Source organism: Eubalaena glacialis, chromosome 13 (assembly GCF_028564815.1).
Source record: "Eubalaena glacialis isolate mEubGla1 chromosome 13, mEubGla1.1.hap2.+ XY, whole genome shotgun sequence".
In the NCBI taxonomy this organism is placed as follows: Eukaryota; Metazoa; Chordata; class Mammalia; order Artiodactyla; family Balaenidae; genus Eubalaena; species Eubalaena glacialis.
Window position 1 is genome coordinate 87,578,077 of NC_083728.1, and position 26,761 is coordinate 87,604,837.

Here is a 26,761-nt window from a genome sequence, read left to right on the forward strand (position 1 = left end):
TTAGGCTGAAGGGACCCAAGAGCTGAGAAGCCCTGAACAGTAAGTCAAGATGAGCCCTGGCATCCCCTCTCACACTGGTGAATCTAGGCTTCCTCTGCTCTTACCTGACTCTTGAATAGTTGAACAAAATTCTGGTATGTATGGGAGGATATGTTATTTAGGTCTTTTGTGAAATTTCTGTTAGTTACTTTCACTCTCAGTTCTACAGTGGCATTGATTTTTTTCGGGGTTTCTGTGGGAAGAAGACAGATTATGCATGAGACAGCAACCTCCCAGTAATGCCTTCCAGGATTAGTTAATTCTTCATCTGTTGGCTTTGTGGAAGTAGAGGAAGTGTGTAGGAGGGAGGATGGAAACTCAAAAGGCAGGTAGGAGTAGCTGAAACTTCTGCCCCTTGCCTCTGAATACCAGGAGGAGCTAGTGGCCAGGATCACAACCCAGTGAGACCTAAGTGGAGGCCTCCAGATGATCATCCTGATGAGACAGGCAGGTTAGCTAGTGAAAAGGGCCCAGAAGGGGGAGGCAGAAGGTCCATGTTCTACCTGCGTTTTGGCCTGGGTGAAAGTCACATTTTCTCCTCTACCTGCACAATTAAGCAGTGGTAGCAAATGACCCTTCCAGTGCTGCCCTCCTATTTTAAGTGGTTAAGGGATGTGGGGATGATCTACAAGTCTCAAAAAAGGTCTTTACCTATGAAGAAGTATTCCAAGGGGGATTGACACTGGTAACCAAAGTAGCCTTGGGTACAGGCACATTCTTCTCCGTTCCAAGTGGCCCCATTGTAGCACTGCCCTGCGAAGGGGTAGAACATTCACAGAGGTTACCATGGAAGCCCAAAACACAAAAACATTGACTCCTGTTCCAAGTCCCATCATTCAGACACTGCATTGAAAGATGGGGATGGGACCAGATGATCATGCAGCAACCGAGATCCATTTGTCACCACCTCAGCCCCCAGGAGAGAGTGGGGAAAGGAGGAGGGACAACAGAGAGGAAGGAAGCAAGAGATAAAAGAGGACACACAAAGAAAACAAGGGCCCTACAAATCAAAAGGGAGCAACATCATCTGCATGGGTGATGTACATTGGTAACAAAAAGGCACTGGAAGTGTGGAACAAGACCACAAGGAGTACAAAACTGATGAGCTGATAAGGGAAGATGAGCAGGAGGAACCCAGAGAGTGACAAACAAGGAGACTTACTTGGTGTCAGAGCTGGAGAGTGGGTTGTCATCACAGCTGTGTGTGCACCAGTGAATGGGGGACGCAGAGTTGAAGTGGTGTTGAAACCAGGGACTGGAGCACCAGTGGAGCCAGGTGAAGTGGAGGACAGAGGAGGAGAAAAGCCAGAAGTTGACTCCTCTTTGGCAGTCATGGTGATATGTTCTGAGACCACAATGTGGGTGGAGGTCTCACTGGGGCTTGATGGGGAAGGACTTGCATTGTATGTACTATGCAAAGAAGGGGTAGAGAATGATGGTGTAGACCCCTCTGTGGAGGTTGTGTAGAAAGTGGATCCTGGAGGAGAAGATGTGGTCATGTGTCCGTCACCACCAGAAGTGATTAAGGATTCTCTAGGCCTTGATGCGGAAGCAGAAATTTCATTCTCTTCAGTAACAGTGCTGTTCAAGGTACCTGTAGGTTTTGATGAATCAGGAGTAGAGGTAGAAAATGTGGTTTCCTCGGTGAGGCCTGTGGTTGTCTGTGCAGAGACAGAGGGGGTGGTAAACAGCTGGCTGGAGCTTGAAGAGGAAGCAACGCTACCATAATGCCCAGGATAGGAAGTTCCAGACGAAATGGTTGATTTAGATGATTCAGAAATGGTTGTGAGGACCGAGGCCATTTCAGTAATTGCTGTTGTGCTGTGTCCAGTGCTGGAGATGGTGGTAGAAAGTTGCTCAGAGCTTAAAGGTATAGAAGAAGATGAAGAGTAACAGGAGAGTGTGTGTGTTGATGGCGCTGAGAGAGTCGTGGACACAGTGGTTTCCACAATATAAAATGTCGTTGTTTGTTCATCACCACTGGATGTGGTAATGGATTCCACTGGACGTGAGGTGGACCCAAGACTTCCATATCCTTTAGAAACTGTTGTTGTAGGTGAGTCCATGAGCTGAGGAGAATCAGATATGGTGTTGTGATCTGTGGTTTTCTGAGTGACAACAGTGGCAGTCTGTCTTGATCCAGCTGGGCCAGTAAATGTCTCTCCATTGCTTGATGGGGCTGTAGAAATCCCAGCAACTGTGGTGTGGGAACCCTCAGAAGAGACTGTGGATACAGACCAACCAGAAGTGGTGGCGGAACTCTGAAAACCTGTGGTGTGGGAACCCTCAGAAGAGACTGTGGATTCAGACCAACCTGAAGTGGTGGCAGAACTCCAAGGGCCTGTGGTGGGGGACTCCTCAGAAGAGACTTGGGATTCAGACCAACCAGAAGTGCTTGTGGAACTCTGAAAACCTGTGGTTGGGGATTCCTCAGAAGAGACTGTGGATTCAGACCAACCAGAAGTGGTGGTGGAACTCCGAGGGCCTGTGGTGTGGGAACCCTCAGAAGACACTGTAGATTCAGACCAACCAAAAGTGGGGGTGGAACTCCGAGGGCCTGTGGTGAGGGAACCCTCAGAAGACACTGTAGATTCAGACCAACCAGAAGTGGGGGTGGAACTCCGAGGGCCTGTGGTGAGGGAACCCTCAGAAGACACTGTAGATTCAGACCAACCAGAAGTGGGGGTGGAACTCCGAGGGCCTGTGGTGAGGGAACCCTCAGAAGACACTGTAGATTCAGACCAACCAAAAGTGGTGGTGGAACTCCGAGGGCCTGTGGTGTGGGAACCCTCAGAAGACACTGTAGATTCAGACCAACCAGAAGTGGTGGTGGAACTCCGAGGGCCTGTGGTGAGGGAACCCTCAGAAGACACTGTAGATTCAGACCAACCAGAAGTGGTGGTGGAACTCCGAGGGCCTGTGGTGTGGGAACCCTCAGAAGACACTGTAGATTCAGACCAACCAAAAGTGGTGGTGGAACTCCGAGGGCCTGTGGTGAGGGAACCCTCAGAAAACACTGTGGATTCAGACCAACCAGAAGTGGGGGTGGAACTCCGAGGGCCTGTGGTGAGGGAACCCTCAGAAGACACTGTAGATTCAGACCAACCAAAAGTGGGGGTGGAACTCCGAGGGCCTGTGGTGAGGGAACCCTCAGAAGACACTGTAGATTCAGACCAACCAGAAGTGGGGGTGGAACTCCGAGGGCCTGTGGTGAGGGAACCCTCAGAAGACACTGTAGATTCAGACCAACCAGAAGTGGGGGTGGAACTCCGAGGGCCTGTGGTGAGGGAACCCTCAGAAGACACTGTAGATTCAGACCAACCAGAAGTGGGGGTGGAACTCCGAGGGCCTGTGGTGAGGGAACCCTCAGAAGACACTGTAGATTCAGACCAACCAAAAGTGGTGGTGGAACTCCGAGGGCCTGTGGTGAGGGAACCCTCAGAAGACACTGTAGATTCAGACCAACCAGAAGTGGGGGTGGAACTCCGAGGGCCTGTGGTGAGGGAACCCTCAGAAGACACTGTAGATTCAGACCAACCAGAAGTGGGGGTGGAACTCCGAGGGCCTGTGGTGAGGGAACCCTCAGAAGACACTGTAGATTCAGACCAACCAGAAGTGGGGGTGGAACTCCGAGGGCCTGTGGTGAGGGAACCCTCAGAAGACACTGTAGATTCAGACCAACCAGAAGTGGGGGTGGAACTCCGAGGGCCTGTGGTGAGGGAACCCTCAGAAGACACTGTAGATTCAGACCAACCAAAAGTGGTGGTGGAACTCCGAGGGCCTGTGGTGAGGGAACCCTCAGAAGACACTGTAGATTCAGACCAACCAGAAGTGGGGGTGGAACTCCGAGGGCCTGTGGTGAGGGAACCCTCAGAAGACACTGTAGATTCAGACCAACCAGAAGTGGGGGTGGAACTCCGAGGGCCTGTGGTGAGGGAACCCTCAGAAGACACTGTAGATTCAGACCAACCAGAAGTGGGGGTGGAACTCCGAGGGCCTGTGGTGAGGGAACCCTCAGAAGACACTGTAGATTCAGACCAACCAAAAGTGGTGGTGGAACTCCGAGGGCCTGTGGTGAGGGAACCCTCAGAAGACACTGTGGATTCAGACCAACCAGAAGTGGTGCTGGAACTCCGAGGGCCTGTGGTGTGGGAACCCTCAGAAGACACTGTAGATTCAGACCAACCAGAAGTGGTGGTGGAACTCCAAGGGCCTGTGGTGTGGGAACCCTCAGAAGACACTGTAGATTCAGACCAACCAAAAGTGGTGGTGGAACTCCGAGGGCCTGTGGTGAGGGAACCCTCAGAAGACACTGTGGATTCAGACCCACCAGAAGTGGTGGTGGAACTCCGAGGGCCTGTGGTGAGGGAACCCTCAGAAGACACTGTAGATTCAGACCAACCAGAAGTGGTGGTGGAACTCCGAGGGCCTGTGGTGTGGGAACCCTCAGAAGACACTGTAGATTCAGACCAACCAAAAGTGGTGGTGGAACTCCGAGGGCCTGTGGTGAGGGAACCCTCAGAAGACACTGTGGATTCAGACCAACCAGAAGTGGGTGTGGAACTCCGAGGGCCTGTGGTGAGGGAACCCTCAGAAGACACTGTAGATTCAGACCAACCAAAAGTGGTGGTGGAACTCCGAGGGCCTGTGGTGTGGGAACCCTCAGAAGACACTGTAGATTCAGACCAACCAAAAGTGGTGGTGGAACTCCGAGGGCCTGTGGTGAGGGAACCCTCAGAAGACACTGTAGATTCAGACCAACCAGAAGTGGGGGTGGAACTCCGAGGGCCTGTGGTGAGGGAACCCTCAGAAGACACTGTGGATTCAGACCAACCAGAAGTAGGGGAGGAACTCCAAGGGCCTGTGGTGGGGGAATCCTCAGAAGAGACTTTGGATTCAGACCCACCAGAAGTGGTAGTGGAACTCCCAGGGCCTGTGGTTGGGGAACCCTCATAAGAGAGTGTGGACTCAGACCAACCAGACGTGGTGGTGGAACTCCCAGAGCCTGTGGTGAGGGAACCCTCAGAGGAGACTGTGGATTCAGACCAACCGGAAGTGGTGGTTAAACTCGCAGCACCTGTGGTGTGGGAACCCTCAGAAGAGACGGTAGATTCTGACCAAGTGGAAGTCGTGGTGGAACTCACAGTGCTTTCGCTGGAAGCAGAACTTGGATTGCAAGTTGTGGTTGTCTCTGCTGGAATAAAATATGTGGTAGACAGTTGATGAGGACTTGAAGGGGATGCAGTTCTTCCATCATCTGTGGTATAGGTGGTCAGAGGACTGTTGTTAACAAATCTGAAACGTGTCTAGAGAATTGTTTCTTTAGTGAATGTCATGGCTGTTTGTCCAAAGACTTGAGTGGTGGTTGACTCACCAGAACCAGAAGGTGATGAAGCTCTTATATTATCAGTAGTATGGAAGGTGGCAGATGGAGTTGATAATTCTTCGAGTATTGTTGGAAAAGTGGATTGCCCGGTAGTAATTATGGCTGATGGTCCATCACCACTAGAAGTGTATTGGAGTCACCGGGACTTGTTTTGTGGGCATTCTTGGTTAAGGCGTTTGCAGATGACACAGTGGGTTGGGAAAACTCAGAGATGATACTTTGGTCTGTGATTTTGTTACTGAGTTTAGTGGCAGTCTGTCCCAGGCTGCCTGGGACATAGCTAGTCAGCCTATGACACTGAAGCATGGCTTTCCTTTTCAGGGTATAGGAAGTGTCAGGGGCATCTGTAGATTTGGATAATTTACCAGTGGTGATCTAGACCTTTGTCTCTTCTGTTTAGTATAGTCGTTTATTTATAGGGCAAAGTATCACTAGCTAATATTCTGGGGGTTGATGTGATTTATGACTTGAATTGTTAGTTGTATGGCTGTGGATTTTGACAAATCTGTATGTTCATATATATGTATATATATACATATATATACATACACACACATATATATACATATATACACATATATACATATACATGATTTTTCTCAACCCACAGTGTCATCTGCAAACACCTTAAATAAGAATGCCTCCACATCAAATATATATGTATACTGTTGCCCAATATTGCCTGTACATTCCTCCCGGGCACCCTGAGACATGTTCATTTCCTTTGGCGCTCCTGCATAAATTCAAGCTGATATTTGTACTCACATACCCCCTGCACGTCCCCTGGCGGACAAATGAGCCCCTACCCCTCACGGGGGGTCCTGGCCCCCCAGTGCAATTCGGGGTCAGTCAAGGCCCATTTGAAGGGACAGTGGGAGTCAACAGGGTGGGAGAGGGAGGGAACCACCCCTCTGCCTTTCTCAGAAGGCTTTGAAAACAAAGTAATATCGAAGTTGTCTTTTTCCCTTCTTCTTTAAAAAGAAGGGGTTTTGTGGACTTAGGCATGACAAATTTTACTGGACTTTTTAAGTTATAAAAGTAGACTGTTTTTGTTGTGACACATCAAACAATGAGAAAGCATATAAAGGCAATTTATGATCGTGTCCCTAACTGAATCACAAAGAATGAATAGGGGTGGGGAGAGGTGACATTTATTGGCTGCCTATCAAATTCCTGTGTAGTCGTATCACAACTGTAACTCAATGACTGTGTATGTAATGCCCTTTGCCCCTCTCTGAGAACATAGAGAATATTTCTGCCCCATTCAGCCTGAACCAGAGTGGGTGCTCCATGAGCACATCTTGAGTAAAGGAGTGAATGAATACTGGAAAGTCTACCTGACACTTCTTCTTAGTTATTTAATGTAATCCTGGGAGGTAGACATGAATATTCCTGTTTCACACCTGAATTGAGGTTCTAAGGGTTAAATATTTTCCAAGCTCACCCAGCTGGTAAGGTAGAATTCAAACACAATCTGAAGGTAGGTTTTACTTTTAGCACAAGAAAAGGGTTTCTCGAGTGGCGAAGAGCAAGGAAAATGTTTCAAACGGGGGGAACAGCATGTGTGGAGGCTCAGAGTACATGTTTGGGGGTGGAGCTAAATACTGAGAGACCAGAGGGGGCAGAAGGAAGGCTGGCAAGGTGGGTGTGAAGCCAGGTCTGGACTTGACTCAGCAACAGTGGAGAACATCCAGCAAAAGGCCATGGTCACAACTGTGCCTTAGGAGCAGAGCCCTGGAGTGAAGGGCAGTGAGGGCAGAGGCATGGGGATTGATTGATGAGCCCACGGCAGTTACATGGTGGGACGCCGGGGGCCCCAGTGAAGGCCAGGACACTCGTTGGCATGGCCTCTGGACAGGCTCTCTTTGGTCTTTATTCCTGAATTCACACCATTTACTCCCTTTTACTGCCACCCACGTCTTCGCTATAGTTGCCGACCAGCTTGAGTGCCCAAATCCCTGTCCTTTTCACCAGGCTGCCTTTCCTCCTGGAATTTCTCATCTCCTTCAGGTCCTAAGACACCACTGCCTCCTAATCACCCTTCTTCTCCTCCCTGGTGCTGTTCTTTCCTGCTCACTATCTAACTGAGACCCTCAAGATAAAGGCTCTGCCGTATCCCCCAACTTCCTGGCAGCAACCCCCTCTGTGCCCAAGGCTTTCACTCATTTCTGGGAGGGACAAGAAAAAGGCACCCTAGACAGTGCCCTGTGAAGAGCTTCAGAACCTTCCCAGCCTGAGATTCTGGTGGTCACGTCATCCCCAAAGGATGCGGCAGAGAAGTTGAGCAAACTCCTTCCCCAAAGTCAACCTCCAGGGTCAGAAGATGTTCCACCAGGAAGCTGAGCAAAGGAAAAACACAGACATTCTCCACAGAAACAATTTACATGGCCAATAAGCCTATGAGTAGAAAATGGTCAACTTCACTGGTAAGCTTATCACATTGCACCCCCCTCTGTGATGTTAAGTAACGTAGCTGGTATTGGCTGGGGAATAAGATGCTGATGGACGTTAGCTTAGTATCATATTTCTAAAGGATAATTTGAAAATGTGCATCAGGGATCGTGGCAGAGTCATACCACTTTAATGATTCCACTTCTAGTTACTGACCCTAAAGTAATCTGATGCAGATTTTTTTAAAAAAATTTTTACGAGAAGGTTTATTGCATCATTATCTATGAAAAATTGGGGAAAACCTGTCCAAGAATAAAAGAATAGGAGACCGGTTAGATGACTAGGGTATTCCATAAAATAGAATATTAATCAGCCATTGAAACAGAGACTGCCCATAGAATAAATCTAAATACCTATTCAGAAAAAGACCAAAATGTTAGCAATGTTTATCTGAGTGGTAAACTTAAGAGAGATTTTCCTCCTTTTGTTTGTCTGTATTTTCTAAATGTTCTACCATAAATAGGCATTCATGATATAATGTCTAAACATAATAAATGCATATGCTGTAAAAATTAAAACTTAGGTGTGCCCAGTACCTTGGAGAACACATGCAAAATCACTAATAATTCCCAAGCTGGGATTCCCCACACATTTGTGATCAAAATACTTTAACAAAAATGATCTAATGTCTGTGTTGCACTAGCCATCCAAGACACCAGCTCTCCTACCAAACAAGTAAAATTTTACTTTCTTGTCCTGTGTACAGTTCTTATTGCTTCTTTCTTTAAAAGATAATCATTTGAGTTAGGCAGCTGGTTTGCCAGGCAAGTTTTTCACTTGGTGGCATTCTTGGGAAAAAGCCCTCGAAAACACCTTGGGACAAGTCTGAAGATCGCCACCTCGATATAAGACGGTCCCCTCCTACCACCTCCAAAACACATTTCTGCTTGTGGTGATTCAGCGGGGTCCATGGGAACAGCCCTGAAGGGTGGGGTGTGGAGCGGGGGGCACACCTGTGAGGGCAGGTGCTACCCAGCTACGGCATCTTGTGCAGTTAACCTCTCTGAACTTCCATTTCCCCCGGAAAATGGGGATGAATGATGCCTGCCTTCACCACCCTTCTCATTCTAGAACAGGGGTGTCCCCAACCCCCGGGCCGTGGACCGCTACCAGTCTGCAGCCTGTTAGGAACTGGGCCGCACAGCAGAAAGTGAGCCACGGGCAGGCGAGCAAAGCTTCATCTGCCACTGCCCATCGCTCCCCATTGCTCGCATTACCGCCTGAACCATCCCCCTGCTACCCACCCCCTGTCCATGGAAAAACTGTCTTCCACAAAACTGGTCCCTGGCGCCAAAAAGGATGGGGACCACTGTTCTAGAATATCCTACAAGAGAAGCCATGTGGGGGCCACTAGGCTGTGTCACTCCATCCTGGGTGTACTTTCAGCCCTGCCACACACGACCTCAGTGACTTGGGCCTGTCTCCTTTTCTGTAAGGTCATTCCCACCTGGCAGAGTCGCCTTAGGGGTGAGACAAGGCTGGGGCCACCTTGCCTCCGCCCCCCACCCCCTGCCCTGCACACACCTGTGGCGAATGAATGGGCTTCCCGGCTTTCTAGCACCAGCAGCCACCTGCCCCTGCCCCTGCCCCTGCCCCTGCCCACTGCCTCCCTGAAGGGCTGTTGCTCTGATTGCTGTAGAAGCATGGTAGAGTGGGTTGAATTATGTCCCCCCAAAAGATACGTCCAAGTCCTAACCCCCATACCCTTGAGTGTGACCTTATTTGGAAATAAGGTCTTTACAGATGTAATTAAGGTAAGGATCTCACGATCAGATCAGCCTGGATTTAGGGCGGGCCCTAAATCCAATGACTGGTGTCCTTATAAGAGAAAGGCGAGGGGGATTTGACACAAACGGGGAAGCAGGCCATGAGAAGACAGAGGCAGAGGTTGGAGTGATGCCACACAGCCAAGGAACGCCAAGAACCACCAGAAGCTGGAAGGGGCAATGAGAGCCTTTGGAGGGACCAGGCCCTGATGATACCTTATTTCGGATTTCTGGCTTCCATAGCTATGAGAGAATAAATTTCTGTTGTTTGAAGCACCAAGTTTATGGTAATTTGTTGTAGCAGCCTCAGGAAACTAACACACATGGATACCCCCAGTTAGAGCGAGTGGTAAGGAATGTGGGCTCTGGAGCCTGACAGCGTGGGTTCCCATCCTGGCTCCTCCACCTGATAGGTGGGAAGCCTTGAACTAGTTAGTTAGCATCTCCATGCCTCAGTTTCCCCATGTATAAAACAGAAATCAGTAACAGTACTTCTTCCCAGGATTGCTGGGAAATTTAACTGAGATATCATTTAGAACACTGTCTAGCATATAGTAGGCCCTCAATGAACACCAGCAGTTTTGATCATTAGTGTCATACCCAGACAACGGGAGGCATGGCTTCCTGATGTGTCGTACCCAGGGAATCTGTTTGTCACTATTCCAGTTCTGTCCATAGCTACGTATGGCTTTGTCAGTTCTGAAACTGTCTAAAGCCTTTGAGCATCTATTACTACTTCCTCCCTGTACTCCCCGTCAGCCAGCAAACTCCAGTGTCACCTCTCCCTACAGCCTCCCGGATCAGCCCAGGCGGACAGCCTCTGAGTGGCACCCCCTTCACCCTCCTCCACTGGGGCCCCTCTCGGAGCCTCAGCACCAGTCCTGGGTTGTGGTTCTTTCTGCCCCGTTCCCGTGTTTCCGTCTAATAAACAAGACTATAAACTGGCTTATTCATCCTGCCTGGTTCAGAGTACCTACCTGGGCAGAGCCAGGTCTCCTGTGTTTGCTGAATGAGTAAGTTTATTACTCTGCGTAAAACACTGCTTCCTTTTAATTGCTCTAAATTTACATCACCTACGTTTCAAAGGTTGCCCCTTTGTCTATTGTGAACAAATCTGTTGTGGCCTTCACCACACTTTTATACATTGAACGTTTCCACTTCCACTTTCACCTTTCTGGACTCCAGAACGCTGACCCCTTGGGGCCCTTGCACTTTGTCCCTGTTCCCTGCTGCCATCCTGAGCAGCTCCTCTCCCCCACCCTTCCTAGGAACACTTTGGAACTTCATGTACACAAAACAGGACACAGACTCCAACCCTCATGTTGATCCCCGGTGTTGTGTGGTCTTTGCGGCCCTTGCAGCACATGGAGAATGGAGAATTCTAGACCATGTCCCTATCTTTGTCCTCCTTCCTGAGTCCCAGGCCTCTAGGAAAGCTCCATCCAGAAATTCCATGCTCACCCCAAGCTCAACAGGCCTGCCTGGAGCCCTTTGTCCATCACCAAAAAGAATCTCCTGCTCCCCAGTCACGCAGCTTCTAGAACCATCTATCTTGGTGCCCATCATCAAGAGGGACCTTCCTCTCCATTTCCAAGGAAGTTGGGTTCCCAGCTGGACCCCCATGGCCTCGTGCCAGGATGGCTCCCAACGTCCCTCTTTGCATCTGTCCCGGCAGGGGTGACCCACCCCTGCTCTGTCCGTGGAGGGTCCTCTGGTGTCTAAAAGCCTCCACCTGGTTTTGATGCTCCTGTTACCCAAAGGTACTCCCTCACCAACCTGCTTTCCCCACCGGGCACATGCCCCTCACCTTTGGGACATTCCTACACCTCGACTCCCCTGCACAGCCCTGCAGTGTTTTTCTACTTTCTCAGGCTGCCATTCCTTCTCCCCACTGTTCACTTGTCCAAGACTTCATCAGTCCTCTTGGTGAACTGGAGTACCAAGAGGAGGCAGCAGATGAGAAACAAAGAAAACCACATATGTCACCAGCGGTCCCTGATCTGACTTCTGAACCCCTCCCCGAGGACCCAGAATGCACGCAGTGGGATGGAGGTATTGCAGAGGGCTGAGGGCCTCCAGTGCGGGGTCAGGGCAGCACAAATCTAGTATCATATGGGTGAGGTCATGCTAATTATCATATAATCATGGGTCATGCTGGTCCCAGGTAAGTCACTCACCCTCTCTGAGTCTCTCTTTCCTGTCTGCCTTCCTTTCCTTTCATAATTGTCCTGATGAGAGTCATACAGGCTACATGCTCTGAAATGGCTTTGTAAATAGCAGAGCCTTCTGCGAGTGGGGGGCTGGGGGCCTTGGGGTGTCATCAGACCTGGAGTCCCCCGGAATGGCCCTACTTGCCTGACCTCCCCACTCCTGATGGCTCTGTGCATTTATCAAAGACAGATGCTTTTGACTCCTTGGCGTGCTAATGGATTCAGCATGATCTTTTCCATGCAATTATGAGCACCTTGCCAACAGGGGTCTTTGCTTGTGTGGGTGGCTGTCTCTAAGGCATGGCGGGAGAAACAGAGGCAATGCCCTTGCTGATGTCTGGGTCCTTCATCACTGTCATCATCATCACCACCATCCCTCTCCTCAGCATCTGCCTGGGGAGCAGGGATGGGCGGACCCCTCCTAAGGTTGACCCCCTTCCATAGCTTCCTTTTCTCTGTGTATTAGCTTAAGGCTAAAATGTCTGTAATTAACATATTTTCATAACGTCCCTAAAGCCACGAAGTTCACACCCCCAGTCCTGGCTCCTCTCCCCTTGGCTTCTCCCAGCCAGCGCCGCTGCCCCCAACATGTCTTGGTAGGGGAGGAAGAAGTACATTAAGGCATGGCCGGCTGAGGTGGCCTCTAAGGGCCTAAGTTCCTGCGTGGCTTCTCTCACAGCCGCCCTGAAGACCTCCAAGACCCCCGGCCGCAGCTCCCACCCTCCCACCCACCCACACACTCACCACCGCCCATCACACACCCTCCAGGTCCTTCAACTCAAGAGATGCCTCTTTCACCTGGCACCTTGGGCTCACTCCCCCAATGCCCCTCACCCCAGCATCTGCCCTGCCCACCCCTTCCCAGGGGCACTTCCCTGTCTCCGGGGAATCAGAAAGTCTGTTCCGCATGAGGGAACCCATGGGAATCAGCTTGTAACCAGTCTCTTCCCAGACAAACGGTCGTGAAAAGGTTTAACACGGACCACAGAGTCTGTCTCCCCCTCAGCCCTTCAGCCATTACTAACTAGAGGGGCTGTCCCTGGCGCCCCTGAGGCTCTCCCCAGGCAAGGAGGGAAGCTGCTGGATACCCTGTGGACTCCTGCCCTCCCTGGCCAGGGCTGGCAGCCTATGCAGTGTCTCTGTGAGGTTTGGAAAGAGCCGACCCTTGGGCTGGTGCAGACCCCAGGATGAGGGCAGGCAGAGCCCCCTGTTTTCCCAGAGGGAAGCCTGGAGAACAGAAGGGGTGGGTTCCAGCTCCCACTCAGCCCCGGCGTGGGGCTTGGTGCAAACTCTCAACAGCACCGCACAGTCCGGGCCCCTTCCTCCTCACCCGCGGGTCTCCAGGGTGACTGACCCCTTTAGCTCCCAAAGGCAGGATGAGGTCATGGCCTGGGTGTCCAGCCCTTGGGCAGCCCCCTCCCCTGAAAAGCGAGGGAGGGAAGGAAGAAGGGAGGCTAGCCACCTGCAGCCCTGCCTGAGACCGGCACACACTGGGACCACCGGGGAGCTCGGGCTGTATCTCACTCACCTGATGTCATGGATGTGGCAGTGTTGGGCACCCAGAGCCAGAGAGCCATTGGCAGGATCCAGGTCACCAGCATCTCTCTGAGAGTGAGGCCCTGGGTGCAGGATCTTCCCACATCAGGAGAAACTAAGAAACGAGTGCCTCCCAGGGAGGGATCAGCTATATAAAGGACCCTGGAGACCTTTGCCTCGGGAAGGACACTGCCTGGCCCTGGGTGGAGGTGAGACGATGGGGTTGGTGGGTGACACGGGGAGTTGGCCAAAGGGCAGCCGGTCAACCCTCCTCCTCTCTAAGAGACCTGAACCTCCCTCCGCAGGGTCTCTATAGTGCGGAAGCCAGAGTCATGGGAGGGGCAGGGCAGGAGGAAGGAACAGGCAAGCAGAGGCGTGACAGTGTGTGATGGTTGCCAAGATGCGAGGGCCAAGAAACCCCAGGGAGACGGTGACTATGGAGGGAGGGTCGACGGAACCCTAGAAGGAGCTGCCGGACGGACCAGGCCAAGTGAAGGACCCTCCGCCCTTACTCCCAAGAGGCCCCCCTTCGGGCCTTCCTTCCTCATCACCCACTTTGAGCTGGCCCCTTCCAAAGAAGGGCAGCGCCTTCCCCCGGGCCACCTCTGACCACCAGTGCTTCTCCTGGGTGGGAGTCCCACTCACACCTGAGGCTTTATGGTCCTGGTCTCTACCCGCACACTGGCCACTGCCAGTCTCTCTCCTGTCCTGGACAAAGGTCCCGGGGGCCGTTCCGACACCCCCACCCAAAGAACCTCGTTCTGCCAGCCCTGACCACCCTCAGCTCAGTCCGACAGCCTGCTGCCGCCCGCAAAAGTGGGAACAAGAGGGCCCCAGCCCCAGGCATGGCAGGCCCTGGCGTGAGTGTGTCCGCCACCCAGGTTTGTAGTCTCAAGGTCTTTCGGGATGCCCGGCTTACCCATCAGCGCCAATGACAGCTGACTCAGCTGGAGTCACCCACCTCCCTGACTCAGCCAGAAGCTCTTAATGTCAAGGGGCACAGATGACAAACCCAACAGGCTCCCATCACCTGCTCCCACCCACCCCCTGAGAAAATGGGTCCTTCAATCTCGACGTTCCCTTTGAGGACGGTCATGGTCCCTGAGAGCTGCCCACGGAACCCTTCATTCCTCGCTGGGAGAAACCTGCGCTCCCAGGCCCTCCTACATCTCCTGACATCCTCGTTCCTCAACCGAGTGGAAGCACCAGAGCATGAGAAAGAGAAAGACACAGAGCAGTTTCTTTTACAATAAACGCTATATTATGTTCAGCTGGGAGAACTGGAGACTTGTAGACTTCCCGTCCCCAGGTGAGTGAGGTCTTCCTGCAAAGGAGGCTGGGGGCTTCTGTCTTCAGAGGTTATTGCAGGGATGGGGGTGAGACCAGGGAGAGGAAGGGAGGAAGGGGCGGGGAAGGGGGTAGGAACGGGGGGGAAGCACTGAGGGAGGGGAGGGAGAGTCAGGGGAATGAGGAGGAGGCGCTGGAGGAGCTTTCCCGCCTCAGGACCCCACTTCCTCTCGTCCTCAGGGACCTGGGGAAACCTACCTCCCACTCCCACCCACCGGGATCCAGGGCCTTGGGGGTGACAGGAAGAATGGAGCCTCAGAATGGGGGACCTGGCCTAGGGAGCACCACCTGGGGGTCCTAAGATGCAGAGGGCATCTGTACCTAGCTAGGGATGGGGGGTGAGGAGGAGGGGGGATTTAGGACTGGGGCACTGAGATGCGGGGGGGGCAGGGGGGTATTTAGGGCTGAGGGTACAAGGATGGGGAAGGGGAAAGCACGGAAACTGGGGGAGATGCAGGGCTGGGCGCTGGGGTGTGGGGGAGGAGTGACTTAAGAAGTGGGTTCAGAGGGGAGAAAGTTTAAGGGATGGGGGCAAGGGGTGCAGCGGGGAGTTATATAAGGAGAGGGTAGGAGGATGGGGCAGGCTGCAGGCTGGTTACATGTACACGGTGAGGACCCGGCAGTAGGGATGCACACAGGAAAAGGAGAAATGGAGGCCTGAGCCCTGGGGAAGGATATGGGGATTGCGGATCTCAGAGAAGCCATATAAGCACGAGGGCCGACACAGGAAGGTGCATTGGGACAGAGGTCTGACCAAGTACATCTGGTTTTCACAATAATCCCTCAAGGTATCAGGACGAGTGGGCCACACTCATTTTACAGGTGACAAAACTGAGGTTCAGAGAAGTGACTGACTTGCCCAAGGTCCCACAGTGGAAGAGCCTGGATTTGAACTGGGTCTCCAGGTGGGTTTCCCACAAGTCGGGAGAAGGATAGGGGTCAGGGGGAAGTCTGATGCTGCCCAAGGAAACCAGGAGACTGAGCCTCAGGAGTCCACGGCCATCTCTTCAAAGGCAACGCAGATGGTTCCCTCCACTGTCCGGGCAGCGTGGAGAAGGCCGTGTGGGGCTCACAGTGAGGTCAAGGTCACCTCAGGCTTGCAGAAGTGCAACTGCCACAGAATTTGTGAGACAGGCAGTGAGAAGAGGAAGCCACCCAGCAGGGGCCGGCTAGGAGGTCACCGCCTCCTTGTCCCTGCCCGGCCCCTGGCCTGAGAAGGGGGGCATCGGGAGCTGGACCTGGGAGCGCTCCTTACCATCACCCCCCCTTGCCCCCTCACCGTCATATTAGTGTCCATGTTCTCCAAGGCCACATAGAAGTTTTCATCTTTAAATAGAGAGAGAGAAAAGAGAACAGGGGGAGGGAGAGGGAAGAGGTGGGGAGGGAAGGAAACGTCAGGAAGGCAGGGCCAAGGGGGCTCCTGTGCCCCTGCGCCTGCCCTGCGGGGACGGCCTGTGCACGACCTGGGCCTTAGAAGGGGGCGCGGAAGCCACGAGGCAAACTCTGGGGCAAGAGGTATATGCCTGTCTTGGGCAAGAGAGGTCCTCCCGTCCTGCCCAGGCCAAAATGGTACCCAGGGAAGCCCCTGTCTCCCTTCCCCAGGAGACAGGACTCACTTGTTCTGTCATCCTCGAAGCCCGAGTTAGAAAAAGTCCCCACGGTGTTCTCATCACTGGTCTCGAACCACTTCCTGTCGTCCCAGGACCTGCCGGGCGGGCGCCGCATCGTCAGGGCAGGGCCGCCCGGTCTGGGACCCCTTTGCGGCCCTCAGCCCTCCACCTCCAGCGCACTCACAGGCCTCCGCCTTGGCCGCCCCTCCTCCACCAGCGCGCGACGAAGACGCTCAGCGCCACCAGCAGCAGCAGCAGCAGCAGCGCCGCGGTCCCCGCCAGGCCTCCGACAAGCGCCTTCCAGGAGACGGCCACCTCGCAGCGCGGGCCCGAGAACCAGTGCGTGTCCGTGGAGAAGCAGCTGCGGGGAGCGTGTCACAGGTCACACGCCCTCACCACCTCCTGGGCCTGGTCCGCTAGTGCCCCTGGACCACGCAGGTACTAGCAGGTGGGTGACCCGGGGGCCAGGGGGCGGGGCCGGCTGAGCGGGGTCGGGTGATTGGCTCAGCTGGCTGTGGGCGGGGCCTCACCGGCAAGAAGGACCGCTCCTCTGCAGAACGCACTGGCCCTGACGACAGTCGAGGGCGCCGTCCACGCCCGCCGCGCATTTGGTGACACAGCGGAGCTTGTTCCCCTTCAGCAAGGGGAAGTAGAAATCCTCGTAGCCCACGGCAGCAGCGTGGCGACAGATGGCTGGGGGATAGGAAGGGGGTTGCAGAGGCAAAGACTTCATCCACTCTACTCTGGGGCCAGGCTATGAAATGACTCTGAAAATGGATGAGGAGGACTACATTTCCGAGGGTGGGGTGTCGAGGGGTAGACCTTGGGATTAGATGAGGGAAGGGCAGGCCCCTCACCTTCTCTGCTGGTCCTCAGGTGGAAGCTACTAACAAGGGCCAGGCAGGCAGCATTGCCAGGTTCATATCACTTGCCTCCCCAAAAGGTCTCCCCGTCCTCCCTAGGGAATTTCGGTAGACAGATGTCCCTTGTGGGAGGGGTTATGGCCTCCTGGAGCCACTTAGCCCTTTGCCCTACCTCTCACCTTCCGGGGACAGCTCCGTCCTGGTGCTGTTGTTCACCTTGATGGAATCAGGCTTAAAACACAAGACTGGGGGCGGGGGTGGGGGGGACACACAGGCACACGTGGAATTGGGGGGAGGCACAGGGAGGGGCAGAGAGAGCTCTGTCAGTATGGAGGAGGTGTGAATGGGCAACAAGGGAAGACCCCTTTGGACTCCCTCATGTCCCCCGAATAGTCAGGGGTCCTCAGCCACCCTGGAAACCTTGAGCAGAACTGTCTCTTCCACAGCACCCAGGTTCTGGTGAGCCCCTCCTTAGCCCCATCCTTGACCCAGTTGGCTGGGGACCTGTGTCTCTCCTCCCAACCTGCCAGAGGTACCACAGGGCTGGCACCTGACCCCAGAAGGACCCTGTCTGAGCTGGAGCAGGCTGGGATGGTGGCTGTGACCCTGACCCCTCCCTCCAGCCCAAGGCCCCCAGCTTCTGTTCACCCTGGTCGTTCTGGCAGCCGGTCTCATTCTGGCTGACATTCTGGAGCTCCTCCTTCAGGGCCACTTTCACCTTCTCATACTCGCTCTCCAGCTGGAGGCCGAAGGGTAACTCCAGCTGGACCACATAGTCCACAACAATGCTGCCATTCCTGAGGGGGGCAAGGGGGCAGGGAGCCTTAAAAGGTGCCCAGGCCCAGGCCATCATAGGTCTGTAGAAGGGCACTTCCAGACCAACCACAACTATACGAGTGTTGGCAGGAAGTGGGCATTGAGCTGGGATTCCAGACACATTATGTCCAGCATGTCTGCCTTTGTCAGCCTGAGTAGGCGGGACAAGGAATGATTGACATTCTCTTGGCATTGCCTCAAGCCATAATCAAACCAGGCCCTCCTGGGCTCTCTGCCTCCCTCTTGCTGACCCATCCAGCAGACCAGGTGCCAACTAGAGAGAGACCAGCTATAGACCAGATACCAGGCACCATCCCTCATGCACCACCTCCCTGTTTGTCCCACTGAATCATTCACCTTCCAACATGCTTTGAGAGTAGGGGTGACATCCCTCCTACAGAGAAATGACTCCAGAAAATGATTGCAAAATATCCTCTACAGAGTGCTTCGTTTGCATCCTCACTCCATCCCTCTCTTTATGACATCTGATGATTCCAAAAGCAAGGGATGTCTTCTCCAGCACTTCTTAGTTCATCCCCCCCACCACTTGACACTGTCTCCACAGTGCCAGAAGGATCTCCTACCTCAGAGAAAGGATCACCACCTCCTTGAACCCCTTCACATTTTGGTAAATCTTCTTCATCTGAAATGCCAAGGATCCTGGGCTCACATCTGAACATCCATACCAGAGGGTACCCAGGGACCCAAGCTCAACTCCAGGGGCAGACCTTTGAGTTCCCTCCCCTTCCCCCTCACCTGATCCCGGAAGGTGTCCGTGAAATTCCTGTAGGCCTTAGAAGAGTTGTCATTGTGGTCCGGGGAGAAGTCCTTGTTGACAGAAACCTCCATGCCCACTTCAGTGTCCACTCTGTCTGCACACAACATTCCCTGCTCTGGTCACTTCACCATCCACTCCTGTCTGACGTCACCACCACCACCCTGACCCAGAGGCTGCTCCCGTGGCCCCTCTCCATGTTCCCTGAGAACTGACTGACCAGCAGGAGGGAGAGAGGTAGGAATTCTGGAATGAGTTGTCCTGAGATGTGAGAAACACTGGAAGTCAGGATGTCCAGCAGTCAGGCCTGTAGTCTCTCCCACGTCTGCCCCAGTGGGAAGCAGAATAACGGCCCCCAAAGATGCCTATGTCTAATCCCCAGAACCTGGGAATATCTTATGCTACATGGCATGGAGGAATCAAAGTGGTAGATGGATTTAAGGGTACTAACCAGCTGACTTTATTATGGGAAAATTAATGTGGACTATCTGGGTGGTCCGAGTATTATCACAAGGGTCCTTAGCAGTGGAAGAGGGAGACAGAAGTCAGAATCAGTCAGAGGAAGATGTGAGTATGGAAAAAAGGCACAGAGATGCAAAGTTGCTGTCATTGAAGATGGAGCAAGGGGGCCTTGAGACAAGGAATGTGGGCCACTCGCGAACCTGGAAAGGGCAAAGAGATGGATTCTCTCCTAGGGCCTCCAGAAAGAACCCAGCCCTGCCAACACCTTGATTTTAGCCCTGCGAGACTCATGTCAGACCTCTAATGTACAGAATTGTACAATAATAAATTTGAAATGTTCATCTGCTAAGTTTGCGGTAATTTGTTACAGCAGAAATTAGAACCTAATACAACTCGAAGCAGCCCAGACTGGGAGGAGGTCCCAGGAAAGAAAGTGGCCCCAGCGACCTCCTGGAGGTGAGGGTGGAGATTAGGCATGGTATGGGGTAGGGAAGAGCATGAGGCAGAAAGCAAGGATGAAGGGATTCAGCAAAATGATTGGGCCCATTAGAGTCAGTGGCACCTCCCAAGAGAAAGTGCAGAGAGCAACTCACCCACATCTATCTGTTCCAAAGCAAACTCACAGCGGGAGCCATAGAAAGTTTTGGGGCAGGAGCAGTGGCTCTGCGTCCAGGTGCCACCATTGTCACAAGTGCCTGGGTAGCACAGGAAAACAGGAAGTTCAGGACAGGATTGACCTTGGTCATGGGAATATAGCAGGAGAGGGAGGAGAGGCCACAGGGGGGCAGGAGATCCAACCTGGGGTGGTGGTCAACCTAGACTGTGTAGTCATCTGAGTCATGGTCGAAGTTGTCCTGGGTGACGGAAGTGTGGAGAGAGTCTTGGTGGTAGCCGCCGGTATCCCTGGAGTGCTGGTGATGGTTGGGGTGGGGCGTGTCAGCTTGCTTGAAGTCATCATAGCAGTTGAAAAGCTGCTACTTGGTTTCATGGTCACTGGGAGGCTAGTGGAGCCGGGCACACGTGGGGTAGTTACAAAGTTGGTGCTGATCCAGGTGCCACTGGTGGGTCTTTGTGTGCTCGTGAAATCCGTGTTAATGGGGATGGTTCCAGTGCTGATAGAACTAGGTGCATCAGTCATGTTGGTGGGGTCAGTTTTGAAAACGGAAGTAGAAGTGTCCGTTTTTGCAGGGAACACAGTTGTCATGGTGGTGGAACTGGGAGAGGTGGCCTTCTCAGTAGTAGAGGTAAGAACTGATAATGGGATGGTGGGCGTAGAAGTAACTTCAGGACTTGTACCCACTTCTATACATGGTGTAGTGGGAGAGGCAGACACTATTGTAACCGATATTGATTCTGGACATTGGGTAGTGGAAGAAAGAGTCAACATGGTGGTGGTTTGGGTAGGACCTCTCCTACCCGTTGGGGAAGAAATGGTGGGAGAAGTTCTTGCAGTTTCAGATGATGAAAAAATAGGAAAAGCAATGACAGAAGAAGACTCTGTGTAGCCTGTACTGTAAACATGAGAGGAGGTAGAAAAAGACTTACTTGTTGTAGAGACCAGTGAACTTGTGCTAATGGAAGATAGAGATGATATTGTTATTTCGGGTATTGAAGATAAGATGATGGTATTAAAAGGGGTACTTATTGCACTAGTAGAAGTACTCAATCTAGGGAAAGGTGATGAGGGAGAAACACTTGAAGTACTGAGTGCTGTTATCGAGGTGGGTGCTGTTACCACGCTTGTGGTCCCAGACTTGGCTACTTCTGTGGTTGAGGGAGTGGTAAAAGTTTCTGTGATCAAGGTGGCAGAGGTTGGAGTATAGGTGGGAGTGGTGATTTCAGATGTGGTCGTGGTGAAAGTACTAGTCAGAGATGGAGGGGTGGATGTGGACTGGGTAGTAGGGATTGTGGTAATGACAGTGAAGGGAGGGGTAGTGTCTGAGGTCCAAGTGGGGATTGCTTCTGTGTCTGGGGAAGGTAGAGACAAACTGGATGCTGTCAAGGTATTAGTGGTCACTGGAGTAGAGGTGGGAGATGTCTGAAAATTGACTGTCTTGCTTTGAGAGACTGATGAGTTGAATGGAGTACTAGAAATAGTATCTCTCCAGGGAGACTCTGTAGGAACATCACTGATAGAAGTAACTGTGGTTTTCAAAGTGGATGTAGTAAGAGAGGTTGTATCACTCATCGTAGCAGGGTCTGCACTGGCTGCAGTGGAAGATGGGATGATATTTGTGGGGGTGGGTGAGGTGCTGGAAAGAGCGAGTGTGGAGCTGAGGTCGGTGGTGGGGGTCAATGGACCAGTGGTACTCGAGGATGTGGACTCGGTGGTGGCTGGAGTCTCAGTAGGGGCTGGAGTACTTCCAGAGGATGGAGGTATAGTTGTGGCCGTCTGCACCATAGCAGAGGTAGGGAGGGATGACGGGAATGCAGATGTGATTCTGCTCCCTGTCGTGGAGGTGGTTGAAGAGCTGACGACTGGAGGGCTTTGGGGTGTTGTTGGCATGGGCGTGGTTACCAGGTGTGTGGTAGCACCCTGGGTGGTTTCTGTGGCTGGAATGGGCAAAGTGGCTGTGATCGAGGTGGTAGGAGCTTCAGTGTGCGTGGGAGTGGTGATTTCTGTTGTGGACGTGGTGGGAGGACTAGTGGGAGTTGAAGGGCCGGAAGTTGGGTGTGTAGTAGGGATGGCGGTAATCAGGCTGGACATAGGGCTAGTGTTTGCGGTCGAAGTGGAGACTGGCTCTGTGGTTGGGGCAGGTGGAGGGGAAGATGGGATGATATTTGTGGGGGTGGGTGAGGTGCTGGAAAGAGCGAGTGTGGAGCTGAGGTCGGTGGTGGGGGTCAATGGACCAGTGGTACTCGAGGATGTGGACTCAGTGTTGGCTGGTGTCATTGTTCTTCCTGTAGAGAAATTGGTTGAAGACGTGATGTCTGGTGTTCTTTGTGGTGTTATTGATGTGGGTGTTGTTACTATATTTGTGGTACCAGTCTTGGTTATTTTTGTTGTTGAGGTGATGGACAACACTGTTGTTTTCGAGGTGGCAGGTGTTGAAGTGTCGGTTAGAGTTGTTATTTCTGTTTTGGTCGTAGTCACAGTACTAGTTGGAAATGGAAGGGTGGATGTAGCCTTGGTAGTAGGGATTGTGGTAATCAAAGGTGATAGTGAGGTAGTGTTTGTGGTTGTAGTCAGGACTGCTTCTGTGCTCTGGGCAGGTGGAGAAGACTGAGACTTACTGGTGGGTGATGTCAAGGTATTGGTGGTCACTGAAGTCGAAGTAGTGGATGTCGAATAATTGAGTGTATTTGTGGGAGTGTCTGATTTTGTGATTGGGGGAGCAGAAGTAATCTCTGATGTTAGAGACTCTGTACCAACATCACTGGTTGTAATAAATGTGGTTTTCCTGGTTGATGAAGCATGAGGGGTTGTGTTCCTCGTCTTTCCTATTTCTGTAGTGGCTACAGTGGTGGACAGTGGTCCCTTGGTAGTGGATATCGTGTATGTATCAGTGTTGGTGGGCACAGGGCTGGATTTAGATGTGGTAAATGTGGCAGGAGTGATTGCGTTTGTAGGAGTGATTGAAGACATGGTTGGAGAAATTGAAGTAATTGAGGTGGTGAGAGTTTCTTTGGGAGTGTCAGTCACTGGAATAAGTGTCGCATTCGTGGAGCTCATGGTGTTCAGAGGAGTTGTTTTCCGTGTACCTAGTTCAGTGGATGCTTCTGTAGCAACAGATACAACTTGTGTTGTAGGTGTGGTTAATATATCATTTGAAGTAGGTGCTTGAGTGATAGCTGTGGATGTCTGAAAGGTACTGACCATGTCTGGAAATGAAGTGATGGTTGTAATCAAGGTGCTATGGGTGGGGGGTGAGGTGGTGCTGAGTGTGGTTAACAAGGTGTTCCTAGTAGTTAGAGAAGGGGTAGTAGCAGAGGTAGACACGATTGTTGGGGTCGGAGACTGGGTTGCGTGGGTACTTGCAGCGGTTGAGATAGCCCTTTGTGTGGTACCGGTCACAGAGGAGATCGGAGTGTCTAGGGTTGTGTGGGTTGTTGGGACAAAGGAAGAGGGCGGGGTCGTGGTTGTGGGAGATTTCCCCGGAGTGGTGGTACTGGGAGAATTGGTCATGGCTGAGGTGACTCTCTTGGTAGTTGTCACGGGATAAGTACTGGTAATGGTTGTCCGTGGCTTCTCTGTCACAGGCGTGGTGGTGTAAGAGCTGGTGAGGGACACTTGGGTCTGTGTCATGCAGGTGGTGGTGGGGTAAGTGGTGGTGATTACAAAGTTCGTTGGATTGATGCACTCTGTCGTGCCCATATAGACAATCATAGTAGGTGGAGTGGTCTCAACCTTGAAGACAAACTTGGACATGGGGATTGTTGAGGTGTTGGAATTGATTGGCGATTTGAGCAATGTTTCAGAAATGGATTTCAAGTGGGGGGAGGTGGTGATAGTCATAGGTGTGTGTTCCCTGCTATCAGGAGTGGGAGAAGTTTTGGAGGTACTCAGTAGCCGCCTTGCTGTGCCTTGAGAGTGTGGGGAGTTGCTGAGAGCAGCGTGCAAAAGCGCATTAGAGGTGGATGTGGCCATGGCTGAAGCTCCTGTATTGGCGGTAGAACAGAGGAATTCATTGGTAGGTCGTTTTGTCGCCATAACACCACATAGGTTACTCACTACCCCATTTTCCAGATACATGTCACAGAGGTAGGAAATGCCACCAGTTCCTCCCGAATCAGAGGCAGTTTGGGGCTGGGGCCTTTCAAGGTTCTAAAGGCCAACATCTGTCTGCCCCCCTGGGCAGCCTCCCCAAGGGGCGTTGGGTTGGGGGCGCGCTTAATCCCTTGCCCACCTGTGTGAGTACTGACCTTGCAGCCCTGGGACGGCCGAGCTGAGCACGCAGGTTCAGCAGAAGGTCCTGCCTCCTCCCATCGGTACTCCCATCCCTTCTTCCTCACACACCCCGAAGTCCTTGTCCCTTCCGGTTCTCTGCGCACCCCCCCCGCCCCCTTTGGCCCACCTCTTCCCGTCTCCCTGTGACCCACTGCTGTCTGGGCTGACTCTCCTCTTTGGAGAGAGAGAGAGAACCCAGCCAATCCTGGGCTGAGGGTGGGGACACATCATGGACTTAGGGAGACGAGGGGTCAGAGAGCAGAAAGTTGCAAAGAGAATAACAAAGGCAAAAGCAGAGATTGAAGCTCAGACTTCACTGAGTTTGAGGACAAGGAGAGAGGACCACACACAGGCTGAGGAACAGGACAGAAAAGGAAACTTCCAGAAAGAGATACCTCGGCAGGCAGGCATGAGTCCTGAAGACCTTAAGGTGTAGCAGTGAGTGTTAATAATAAAAATAGCTGTATTTTCCATCACCTATTCTATTTCGGCCAAGGAGTTAATTAGCTTACAAATATGAGCCCCTCCCTCTACAGATGTCATCATCCCCATCTTACAGGTGATAAAAGTGAGGGTCAAAGATCTCATAACGCTGAGGGTGACCGGCAGCCACAGCAGTTGCTAGCAGGAAACACCCAGACCTCCTGTCCGCTCGGGGGTAGCTTTCCAACTCAGACTCAGCACATCTTTGCTCTGAGAGCTGGGGTTTCACTACTCAGCTTAGCTGGGGTGTCAGGGAGATAGGGGAGGGGATTATGAAGGTTCCTGGCCCAGAGCCCTTATAGCCAGGAGGTGGCCCTGGAGGTAAGTGAGAGGGTGGACCAGAGGACCTCTATGTTGGGAAGGTCTAAGATCAGGAGGTCAGGGGTCTAAGGTCAGGGGGTCAGGAGCACACACTGGGGGGCAGAGGGAAGGGAAGTGCAGAGTAATTCCGAGGTTCCAAAGGGGTGGGAGAGAGAGAGAGCAGGACCCCACACCAGGTGGTCTCAGAACCACCCTTTGGGAGCCATCAGGCTCTCCCCCCGCAGCCCTGCCAATGACAGCTGTGCCCAGAAACATAGGCTAGGTCGGGGTGGGAGAGTTAGGGGCAGAGCTGGAGGAGGGGGCACCGGGACCAAAGGTGTAGACTCCCCAGAGAGAGGAGGGGGCCCCAGTGGCAGAGCCAGGGACCCTCAGGAGGGCTGAGCTGATGGAAGTAAAGGGAGGGATAGAATCCAGGGTGGAGGAAGCATCAGTGCTGGGGAGCGGAGCAACAAGAGGAAGGGGGCTCAGAAAACTGAATCAAAGTGGGAAGAGCGCTCTTTCAGAAACGGGTTATCCCACCCTTCCGATGCACGCGCGTCTCCTACAAACCTGCTCGATCCCAGGTGGAGAGCAGCCCCGCTGGACCCAGCTTCCCTCTCCTCCCACTGCCTGCAGTTCTCCCTGCACCAAGAGCTCTGAGGGGCCCCTCCTCAGCCTCCCCTTAGATCTCAGAGCCACCGCCCCACACACACATCCCTGTCCTGGAACATCAGGAGGGCCTCCCCAGCCCTCCCCCACCTCGCTCCCTCACCTGTGGCCCCCAGGGAGACCCTGAGCATCCAGAGGAGGCAGAGGACCCTGAGCAGCTGCATGAGTCTGGTGCAGAGGAGGCTGGAAGCAGGGCTGGAGCCAGCACGATGTGCACAGCAGCACCCAGCTGGAAGTTATCTGCCCTGCTGGGCGTGGGGGCTGAGCATAGATAGCTTCACCTTTGCACTTCCCTTTGCCCCGCTCTTCCCTCCCCCCTCCCTGTATCTGACACTGCTGCAGGAAGAAAGGACTTTCTAGAAGATAAGTCAAGCCCAGGAAGTGCCAGCCGGGAAGGGCTCTAACCCCAGCCTGCCTGGCCCACTCACAGCAGTTCTTAGGACATTGCCCTGCCCTTCCCTTCCCTTGCCCCCAGCCAGAACTAGAAAAACTGGACAGAGAATACACTTGGCCAAGACCTTGGACGCTGGAGTCTGGGGCCTCTCAGTTTCATTCCCAGCTGCAGGGGGCGGGGAGAGATGAAAACTTGCTCTTCTTCACTCCCTCTGCCACTCACTCTTCCCCCTCTCCATCCTGCCCTTAGCATGACTCTGGGGCTATGACCCCACCACCAGTACCAGGGAACAATGCAGAATTCCATCAGAAGTCATTTTAATATCTGAGGACTTGGGCCAGGTCCCAGAAAAGGAAACACAGATGGCTAGTGGAAACAAACAAAATGACTAGTTTGGACCCAGCAGATTACCAAGTATTAGGAACTTTGATTCTATCCAGCGTTGGGAAAAGTGGGAAAATAAACACTCTTACCCAGCTGGTGGGAGTGTAAGGGGGTTGTGCTGGTTTAAAAAGACAATTTGGGGATTTACCTCGTGGTCCAGCGGTTAAGACTCTGCACTCCCAATGCAGGGGGCCCAGGTTCAAACCCTGGTCAGGGAACTAGATCCGGCATGGCACAACTAAGAGCCTGCATGCAGTAAACTAAATGGTCTGCCTCCCACAACTAAAGACCCCACACGCCGCAACGAAGATCCCGTGTGCCACAACTAAGACCTGGCACAGCCAAATAAATAAATTTTTTTTTTTTAAAGAAAGGCAATTTG

General features: G+C 52.8%; 3 protein-coding genes across 3 annotated transcripts in view; all 3 read right to left on the bottom strand.

Annotated features, from left to right (window-relative positions):
- The window catches only part of LOC133104246 (mucin-12-like), a 41,402-nt gene extending 40,029 nt beyond the window's left edge, over nucleotides 1-1,373 (bottom strand). Inside the window, exons 1-3 of the mRNA XM_061209879.1 lie at nucleotides 1,202-1,373; nucleotides 691-792; nucleotides 105-232 (exon numbers count right to left, since the gene is read on the bottom strand). Coding sequence (XP_061065862.1) covers nucleotides 105-232; nucleotides 691-792; nucleotides 1,202-1,373 — 402 coding nt within the window. The remainder of the gene's footprint in view (nucleotides 1-104; nucleotides 233-690; nucleotides 793-1,201) is intronic.
- A 13,281-nt stretch (nucleotides 1,374-14,654) lies between these two features.
- Nucleotides 14,655-20,709, bottom strand: MUC3A (mucin 3A, cell surface associated). Its single transcript, XM_061208545.1, has 11 exons — nucleotides 20,060-20,709; nucleotides 19,855-19,998; nucleotides 18,781-18,896; nucleotides 18,609-18,667; nucleotides 17,857-18,005; nucleotides 17,388-17,453; nucleotides 16,876-17,038; nucleotides 16,530-16,706; nucleotides 16,351-16,440; nucleotides 16,015-16,066; nucleotides 14,655-15,846 (listed from the first exon to the last, which is right to left on the bottom strand). The coding sequence occupies exons 1-11, from the start codon at nucleotides 20,646-20,648 to the stop codon at nucleotides 15,805-15,807; spliced, it is 1,647 nt and encodes a 548-aa protein (XP_061064528.1). The 5' UTR covers nucleotides 20,649-20,709; the 3' UTR covers nucleotides 14,655-15,804.
- An 894-nt stretch (nucleotides 20,710-21,603) lies between these two features.
- On the bottom strand, nucleotides 21,604-25,765 carry LOC133104247 (mucin-3A-like). The gene is made up of 4 exons (XM_061209880.1): nucleotides 25,705-25,765; nucleotides 23,079-23,860; nucleotides 22,361-22,484; nucleotides 21,604-21,797 (listed from the first exon to the last, which is right to left on the bottom strand). The coding sequence occupies exons 1-4, from the start codon at nucleotides 25,763-25,765 to the stop codon at nucleotides 21,604-21,606; spliced, it is 1,161 nt and encodes a 386-aa protein (XP_061065863.1).
- Nucleotides 25,766-26,761: the final 996 nt, after the last annotated feature.

What these genes read in the sequence shown, in the direction of transcription:
- MUC3A (XM_061208545.1), bottom strand. Translation starts at nt 20,648, where the DNA reads ATGTTGACTCTTTCTTCCACTACCCAATGTCCAGAATCAATATCGGTT. An exon ending in TTTGGAACAGATAGATGTGG is followed by an intron (nt 18,897 to 19,854) that starts GTGAGTTGCTCT and finishes TGTTGTGTGCAG; the next exon opens with ACAGAGTGGACACTGAAGTG. An exon ending in GGCGGCCAAGGCGGAGGCCT is followed by an intron (nt 16,441 to 16,529) that starts GTGAGTGCGCTG and finishes CCCGCCCGGCAG; the next exon opens with GTCCTGGGACGACAGGAAGT.
- LOC133104247 (XM_061209880.1), bottom strand. Translation starts at nt 25,765, where the DNA reads ATGCAGCTGCTCAGGGTCCTCTGCCTCCTCTGGATGCTCAGGGTCTCC. An exon ending in TCACTTCATTTCCAGACATG is followed by an intron (nt 22,485 to 23,078) that starts GTCAGTACCTTT and finishes AGTAAGTCTCAG; the next exon opens with TCTTCTCCACCTGCCCAGAG. An exon ending in CACCCTTCCATTTCCAACTA is followed by an intron (nt 21,798 to 22,360) that starts GTACTGTGACTA and finishes GAAACCACCCAG; the next exon opens with GGTGCTACCACACACCTGGT.